This window comes from Callithrix jacchus, chromosome 8 (assembly GCF_049354715.1).
Source record: "Callithrix jacchus isolate 240 chromosome 8, calJac240_pri, whole genome shotgun sequence".
NCBI lineage: Eukaryota > Metazoa > Chordata > Mammalia > Primates > Cebidae > Callithrix > Callithrix jacchus.
The window spans coordinates 16490243-16499074 of NC_133509.1; the positions used below are offsets into that span (position 1 = coordinate 16490243).

General features: G+C 46.2%; 1 protein-coding gene and 1 pseudogene across 1 annotated transcript; one reads left to right on the forward strand and one right to left on the reverse strand.

Moving 5' to 3' along the window:
* Nucleotides 1–85: 85 nt before the first annotated feature.
* Nucleotides 86–2631, forward strand: RPLP1 (ribosomal protein lateral stalk subunit P1). The gene is made up of 4 exons (XM_002753283.6): nucleotides 86–285; nucleotides 938–1012; nucleotides 2097–2214; nucleotides 2512–2631. The coding sequence occupies exons 1-4, from the start codon at nucleotides 214–216 to the stop codon at nucleotides 2589–2591; spliced, it is 345 nt and encodes a 114-aa protein (XP_002753329.1). The 5' UTR covers nucleotides 86–213; the 3' UTR covers nucleotides 2592–2631.
* Nucleotides 2632–5059: 2428 nt separating this feature from the next.
* Nucleotides 5060–5250, reverse strand: LOC118145187 (small nucleolar RNA U3; annotated as a pseudogene).
* Nucleotides 5251–8832: the final 3582 nt, after the last annotated feature.

Below are 8832 nucleotides of genomic sequence, written 5' to 3' on the forward strand. Positions count from 1 at the left end.
GTCCTGGGTCCGCCTCTTCCGCCCGCTGCGGGCGCCGATTGGTCCGCGTGGTCATATAAAGGGACTGCGCGAAATCCTTGACCTCCTTTCCTCAGCTGCCGCCAAGGTGCTCGGTTCTTCCGAGGAAGCTAAGGCCGCGTTGGGGTGAGGCCCTCACTTCATCCGGCGACTAGCACCGCGTCCGGCAGCGCTAGCCTCACACTCACCCGCACCATGGCCTCCGTCTCCGAGCTCGCCTGCATCTACTCGGCCCTCATTCTGCACGACGATGAGGTGACCGTCACGGTGAGTCCGGACGCGGGCCAGCGGCCAGGGTGCCTGTGGGCGGCGGCTCCCGGCTCTCCTTGCGGTCGCGGCTCCAGGCCGTTCGACCCAGCATTTCTGGCCGGGGCCAGGCCGCGAACTCCGGCGGCGTGGGGCGGGACCCTCTAGCGCGGGGCGGGGCCTGAGCCCCCTGGACCACGTGCGGGCCCCGCGGGCTTGGAGCGCCCTTGCTGCTGAGCGCTGCGACTCCAAGCTCCTTCGTGTGGAAAAGCTTTTCCGCAGCGCTTGCGCACTCTGACCCGCGCTTCGTCTCACTCAGGGACACGTAATGGGACCTCTTTCGGTGTAATTGCCTTGCATTCCTCCGGTCCTAGTAGGCCTGCGGGGCGAGACGGTGTGGCTTGTTGGAAAACGCAGGAGCCTCGGCTCTACCTCCCAGGTCTTGGAACTTAAAATAGCCGTGTGACTCAGGCAATTCCCAGCCCGTGAAACAGCAGCGATGGGCTCGCTTCATTGAGGGGCGCCTGGCACACATCTCTTGCTCGTGATAGAATATCTGAGCTGGTTAAACATGTGCTGTACACTTGTTTTGAGTGACTTGCCTTTAACTTACAGCTTTTTGGAGGTGTTACATACGCTACGTTTTGATGGATTGACGTTTTATTTGTTGTAGGAGGATAAGATCAATGCCCTCATTAAAGCAGCCGGTGTAAATGTTGAACCTTTCTGGCCTGGCTTGTTTGCAAAGGTAAGGTGATGGTGGCAAAGTGATTTGGTAAGGCTTGCTGATTGACTAGGGCAGGTGTACCTGCCAGATTACCTCCAGCAGTGCCAGAAGGCCGCACGTGCCGCTGCATCTCCTAAGTGTATTTGGTTGCATTTATATCTCTAGGACCTAATAAGATTTAAGTTTGTCGAGTCTTATTTTTCTTTATTTCAGATTCTGGTTTCCCTTTTAATCTGAAACTATGGTTTAAAAAATCTTAATCAGGTCATTTCTTCCCAAAAGTGGTCACCGGGGCGATAGCCACTACCCATGTTAATTTGCAAGCAAATCCTCGTTCTTTCAGTATAACATTTATTTAATGGATATTTGGGTTTAGAGGACTTCACTGACAGTAAGTACGTTTGTATTGGGATATAAAAGACTAATAAAGACAAGGTTTCTGGCCACGGAGCTTGCACTGGCTGTTTTCCATTGTACAGGTTACTTAATCTCTGGCAAGTGAAGCTAATAGCATCTAACCTCGGGGTTGTGTTCTCTAAGAGTTTGGAAAGATTGAAAACACTGTACCTGTTGTAACTTTAACGAGCCTCTTTTGAAACGTCCTAAATTTGTTTAGTAGACTGAAAATTTGAATTCACTGTTAAGAGGAGACATGGAACTGTGGACAGAATATTTGAGAGTTTCAGGAAGTTTGCATTTTTTTAATCAACATGTTATTTGTAAAAGGAGGGAAATTGGCTACCTCAGGAGGGTCTTAACATATAGGAATGTAATTATCAATAAAGAAAAGCCGGTGTCTGGGGCATTGGTTCTAGGACATTCCACTAATCGCAAAATTCCAGGATGTTCCATTTCCTATAAATGTGTCTGCATATAACCTATGCACATCTTCCTGTGTACTTTAGAAGTCTGCATGTTTTGTACACATGGTTTTTTTTCTCCCTAAATATTTTCTGTCCACTGTTGAGTCCATGGTTGTGGAACCCACTGTATATAGTGTTAAGGGTTGGTCACTGGAAGCGGGGATACTTTTCTTTTTTGGCTGTGAGTGCTGTGTAACAAGGTTAGAACTGGGCATTTACCTCTGCGTGCACATATATTGCAGGCCCTGGCCAACGTCAACATTGGGAGCCTCATCTGCAATGTAGGGGCTGGTGGGCCTGCTCCAGCAGCTGGTGCTGCACCAGCAGGAGGTCCTGCCCCCTCCACTGCTGCTGCTCCAGGTAGGAATCGGAGTTTTTAGTATTGAGGGCAGAGTGTAGAGATAAAAATATGTATTATACTGCAGTAGTCATACAAGATAAAATGAAAATGAAAATATGTAGTATTATAGGCAAAATAGGCATTAATTTTCCTATAAATGTATCTGCATATAACCTATGCACATCTTCCTGTATGCTTTAGAAGTCTGCAAGTTTTGTACACATGATTTTTTTCCTCCCTAAATATTTTTTATCCACTATTGAGGCCATGTACATGATGTATTGGAAGTCCTGAAACCCGATTTACTTTTTTTCTAGCTGAGGAGAAGAAAGTGGAAGCAAAGAAAGAAGAATCCGAGGAATCTGATGATGACATGGGCTTTGGTCTTTTTGACTAAACCTCTTTTATAATGTGTTCAATAAAAAGCTGAATTTTAACTGCAGTTGGTCTTGCCCATAGTTTGGGAATGTGCTCTGCAAAAAATGGTCTCGGTTTTGTAATGCTGGCTTTCAACCTATTCTGACATGACACAGGCTGGATTTTTCCCTGTCACCTAACAAGATGGTACCTCGTGGTACAGTGTTGAAAACTGCTCTGTGGTGGCAGGAGGAAGGATCCGAGCAGATGCTTTCTCCAGGTGACCTGTATAAACTTGATGATTGTAAGGTGTGTCCCCTACGCTGGGGTCGGACCTCAGCTTTAGAAAGCCTCCTGGGTAATTACACGCTATACAGTCCTGCCTAAGAACTCGGACCTATGCAGAATGTTGATTGCTACATCCCAAGGTTGTCAGGCAACCAGACCTAGCTGCGTAATGTCTCATCAAATGCTTGGGAGTTTAACAGTAACACTGAAGGAGTGCAGAAAATAAACGATTAAGGTCCCCAGTTACACAAAGTAGGTAAGATTCAAACCCGTGTTCCAAAAACTAAGCTTTTTTTGTTTCACAGTAGCTGGAATGGAAATCTCAACTTTTCAGGTTTGGATTTATATACTATACCATGAGTATTGTGTGTTCAGAGTAGCCATTAAGTGTGACTGGCACTTGCATATGAATGAGTCTTATCCTTACCTCCATCAGCATTTAATAGATGAAGACTTTCGGTGATGAAAAGCATGACTTCCAGCAGTGACTGTCTTCAGGCTAATGTGAAAAGATCAATTTGTGTAAGTTATTCCAGCAACTTTGGTTGGGGGGAAATGGCAGTTCTGCTTTGAGGCATTGCTCAAGAGAAACTACAGTGGGCATTAGGATACATGCCTGGGAATGTTCAAAGCAACACTTGGAGCTTTTCATAAGTTCAAAAACCTTGAGTAAGGTGGTTAACCATGGGTAGGAGGATGCAGGTGTCATTACAGATCTGTGTTTTAATTTTTTTGAGATGGGGTCTTTCTGTGGCCCAGGCTGCAGTGGTACAGTCATGGCTTACTGCAGCTTTCAAACTCCCAAGCTCAAATCGATCTTCTCACCTCAGCCACTTCCAAGGAGCTGGGAATATGGGCACACCACCATGCCTGGTTAAGTGTTTGTAGAAAAATCTTAACCTCCCAAAGTGCTGGGATTTGCAAGTTTGAGTCACCACACCTGGCCAGTTTTGTGTTTTTAATACACAGCTTAAGCATCCCTTAACCCAAAATTTAAAACACATGACACTCAAAGGAAATGCTCATTGGAACATTTTGAATTTTTTAGGTTAGGAACGCCCAACCTGTATATTAAAACCATAGGCCAGTCCTGATGGTTCATGCCTGGGATCCTGCACTTTGGGAGGCTGAGGCAGATGGAAGACTTAAGCCCAAGAGTTTGAGGCCAGCCTGTCTAACACACCCTCTATAATTTTTTAGCTGGATGCAGTGGCTCATGCCTGTTCCCAGCACTTTGGGATGCCAAGGTGATGGATCATAAGGTCAGGAGATTGAGATCATCCTGGCTAACAGAAAAACCCTGCCTCTACTAAAAATGCAAAAAATTCCCCATTTGTGGTAGCATGCTCCTGTAATCCCAGCTACTTGGGAGGCTGAGGCAGGAGAATCACTTGAACCCATGAGGCCAAGCTTGCAGTGAGCTGAGATTACACCATTGCACTCCAGCCTGGGTGACAGAGTGAGACTGTCTCAAAAAATTTTTTTTAATTAGCGCAGTGTGGTGGCATGGACTTGTGGCTGCAGTGAGCTGTGTTTGTACCGTTATACTTGAGACTGGGTGACAGCCGGACCTTGTTTAAAATTAAGATCATAAAGTGTATATAAAAACCTTAAGTATATACAAATATTCCAAAGTCTGGAAAAAGAATAGAACTCTGAAACACAAATGGTCTCAAGCATTTCAGTTAAGGGATGCTCAGCCTGTACTAACGGGCATTTGTGAACTAGTGAGGATGGTGTCACAAAAGTAAGTTGATAGCCTATATCCATGTTAGGTGCCTGCTCTGCCTTCACCCATTAACCGCAACAGTAGCACTGTGGTCATCTGTGCGGCATGTCATTCCTCGCAGTCCCATGACAGTGTGACCCCATGTCGGGGATGGGGAAGTGGAAGCTCTGAGGTTACAAACTAGTAAGTGGGTGGGTGAACCCGATGAAAACCCCACTCTGACTCCATGCATGGCACATGCTCCTAGTCCTTTTTCTCACCTGCATTAGCTTCCTCATCTGTAATGACAGTGGGGCTCTGGAGAGGTAACTAGGAATTCTTTGTGTTCATTCAGTGAACAAGTGTCAAAGGAGGGAATGCTAACGGGAAAAGGATAGCATCTAGAAAAGCAGAACATAGCTAGGGATGTTGTAAATATCAAACTCAGTTAAACAATACAATCATAACTAAAATGAATCCAGTGGCAACAAGTGCATGGCTAGCTTTCTTCCCCCACTCAGACTGCATTCTCTCCCTCTCCCCTGGAGGAAGAGAACCATCATCGATGGCAAATGACAGCCACAGCAAAGCAACACCAAGAGCCAACCTCATGTTCAGTGGAGAACACTGCTGCCACCTCTTGGTTTCTGATGCTGTACACATTTGACAGAAACTTCTCTGCTAAGGAGCTAGAGAAACTGCTGAAATTATATTCGCTCCAGCCAGGGTCTCTGCTGCCCAGGCTTGGAGTGCAGTGGCATGGTCATAGCTCACTGCAGCCTTCGCTGGGCTAAACCATTCTCCCGCCTCAGCCTCCTGAATGGCCGGGGCTATAGGCAAGAGCCACCGTGCCTGGGATGGCCTGGCTTTTTAAAAAAAAGATAGCTAAAAATCTTTCTAAAGAACAATTTGAAAATTAAATTAGGAGGCCCACATATATTATTCATCTGATACTGAATGAAGTCCTCTTAGTGCCATCTGCTTTCTAGTTCTCCTGAGCTCCACCCCCCCCTTTTTTTTTTTGCAAAGTGGGAATGTCCGCTTCACACGGGAATGAAAGGTAAGTGAACATTGAATACTTGTTACTTCCCTTCTGCATACAAGGAACACGTCTGGCATCCCTGGCTCCCCAAATCTCCAGGTCTAGCAGTCTAAGCCTTGTGCTCCTCAAACCTCCCTGCCCCCTATTCCTACCAATCAGGCAGGTTTGGCTTCTCATAGTTCATTCTGATTGTTCACCAAGCATACGTGTTATTTTGCTTATATTTTCACTGCTCAGAATTGTGTTCACATCACCTGTGGCTACTGGAAGCATACCCAGGTCCATCACTGGCCAACTCACACCTTAAAAAACCTTGTATCAGCAGGAAGCCAAGATTAGGCACGAAGGGCTCTCATGTTCTGGAGAACTGTAGGAACAGACGTGCTCATGGACAAACCATCTAAAAACCTGTATTGTCACTGAATGTGTTGCACAATGAGAGGTAGAAATATCCAAAGCCCAAACCAGCCAGTTGTTTTATTTTTTCCTTCTCAACTGAAAATGATAAAGAGAACCACATGTGAAATTTTAAAACCACCTTTGGAAAGACATAAACACTAAAATGAAAGAATTACTATCAGGTGCAGTGGCTCAAACCTGTAATCCCAGTACTTTGGGAGACTGAGGCAGGCAGATCACTTGAGCCCAGGAGTTCCAGATTAGCCTGGCCAACAAATTGAGACCCGTATCTCTACCAAAAAAAAAAAAATGTGGTACACACCTATAGTTAGAGCTACTTGGGAGGCTGAAGGATGAGTTTCTCGCTGAGGGAAGATCGCCTGAATCCAGGAGGTCGAGGCTGCAGAGAGCTGATATCACCTGCACTCCAGCCTGGGCAACAAAGCAAAACGCTGTCTCAAAAGATAAAGTAAAATGAAAGAATTCAAAGTAATGCAGCAAAATGTTTACTGTATTTCCATAGATTCAAACAAAGCACTCAAATCCTTTCTGCCCCGTAATTTCAATGAGCATATACAGTGAAATTCTTAGGGAACTGTGTGAGTCAGGTAATTGCTGATCTGGTTGAGTAGCACTTTTTTTACTTATTTTTTTTCCAGATGGAGTTTCGTTCTTGTTGCCCAGGCTGGAGTGCAATGGCCAGATCTTGGTTCACCGCAATCTCCACCTCCGGGGTTCAAGCGATTCTCCTGCCTCAGCCTCCTGAGTAGCTGGGATTACAGGCATGCGCTACCATGCCCAGCTACTTTTGTATTTTTAGTAGAGACGGGGGTTCTCCATGTTGGTCAGGGTGGTCTCGAACCCCCAACCTCAGGTGATCCGCCTGCCCAGCCTCTCAAAGCACTGGGATTACAAGCATCAATCACCGCGCCGGACGCAGTCGAACTTTTATAGCCCGCTGCTAGCCCATCAACGCGGCTCCAGGAGGAAAAGGCGGGCCGAGAGGCGGGGCTGGAGGCGGAGTGTGGCCGAAGGAAGCCCAACTTTTCAGTTTCGCTGAGGCCTATCAGCCGCTGGAGGCGCGCTGGGGGCCGCTGGCTTCTGCGCATGCTCATGATCCTCCTTCCCACGAGGAGTGTCTAAGTCTGGAGCCGATTAGCTAGTGAAGGCCGCTGACCTGTTTCGCGGCCTCTGTGTCAGGAGAGGCCAACACTTTCATTAGCCAGCAGGGATGGAGTGGGGCGCGTTTGTAGTCGGGAATCCTGAGCGCGAGCTAGTGCTCAGAGGGCTGGGGAGCCTCAGTAGACTTCAGCATTCTAGAGCATCAGGTCCCTGGCTCCTGGCGGTTCCCGGCGCCTTCATTTCCAGATGGCGATTTTACGCAGAGAAAGGAGAGGGAAGATATGCTCTATCCAACTTTGGCTCCCTATCAAATAGCTAAAGCAACGTGGGCAGTTGGTAAACAAAAATAACGCAAAAATGAATGAAACAACGAAAACAGCTTGCAGGCCCCTCCAAGGTCCACTGAACCAGCACCTCAGGGGCGACCACCGGGAAAACACAGGAGTTATATTTTCATAAGCTCTTCTGATGAGCCTGAGGATAAGTCAGGGCTGGAAACTCCCGGGTCAGAGCAAGCCCAGCTCCTCCCTCACTCAGCGCCTGAGCAAAAGATGGGTAGTCAATATTGTTTGAAAGAATGTGTTGTGTAAATGAATATATGAATGAAGAGCTGTCTTCAAACGTGGAAGGAAAAGTTAACAGTTTGATATAAGGCCATATTGACAAACCTGGGAAAATGGGCTGTTGGTTAATTTGGGTGTAAATTTCTATAACGTTTTTCTTTTTCTTCTTTCGTCTTCCTCCTCCTCCCTTTCCTCCTCCTCCTCCTTCCCTCTCTTCCCCCTCCTCCCCTTTCTCTTTCTTCTTCTTTTTTTTTTTTTTGAGGTAGGGTCTTATTGTCGCCCAGGATGGCATGCAGTAGTGTGAATCTCTGCTTACTGCAACATTGAACTCTGGGGCTCAAACGATCCTCCCTAGTAGCCGGGATTACAAACACATGCCGCCATGCCCAGCTACTTTGTTTTTGTTTTTTGTCTTTTGTAGACACAGGGTTTCACTATGTTGCCCAGGGTGGTCTTGAACTCCTGGGCTAAAGTGATCTTCCAGCCTTGTCCTCCCAAAGTGCTGGGGTTACAGGCAAGAGCCACCACACCCAGCCCCTTAATGTTTCCTTCTGCTATTTTATCAAAGACTGAAAACCACAATTAATGTGGGGATTTTGAATTTTTAAGATTCACTTTTTTTTTGCTTTTGACACAGGGTCTTGCTTTGTCACCCAGGCCAGAGTGCAGTGGTGCGATCAAGGCTCACTCCAGCCTTGATCTCCTGGGCTCAAGCAGCCTTGCTGCCTCAGTCTCCAAGTAGCTGGATTACAGGTGGTGAGCCACTGTGCCATCACTACAACTTCCAAATTTTTTTAAAAAAATTTTTAATGTTTTCTTCCCCCTGTTCCAGTTTGAACTACTACAATTTTTTTACGGGTAATTTGGTCCTCTCTCTCAAAAGTGCACTTACCCTCTATCCAGGAATTTCATTTGTAGGAACCTATGCTATGTACAGTTTCATTGAAGTATTGCTTGTATTAGGGAAGAAAAGCGCATGATAGATGGTGTTGAATAAATGCTGATGCTTTCATGTAGCTATGTAAAGGAATGCCACTATGGAAGGACATCCAGGACACCTTGTTAAGTGAAAAAGGCAAGTTGCCACCAGTATCCATAACATGACCCTATTTGAGTAAAAAAAAAAAATTTTTATGTGCATGTATTTATAGTATTAAAA

What these genes read in the sequence shown, in the direction of transcription:
- RPLP1 (XM_002753283.6), top strand. Translation starts at nt 214, where the DNA reads ATGGCCTCCGTCTCCGAGCTCGCCTGCATCTACTCGGCCCTCATTCTG. An exon ending in ACGATGAGGTGACCGTCACG is followed by an intron (nt 286 to 937) that starts GTGAGTCCGGAC and finishes TATTTGTTGTAG; the next exon opens with GAGGATAAGATCAATGCCCT. An exon ending in CTCCACTGCTGCTGCTCCAG is followed by an intron (nt 2,215 to 2,511) that starts GTAGGAATCGGA and finishes CTTTTTTTCTAG; the next exon opens with CTGAGGAGAAGAAAGTGGAA.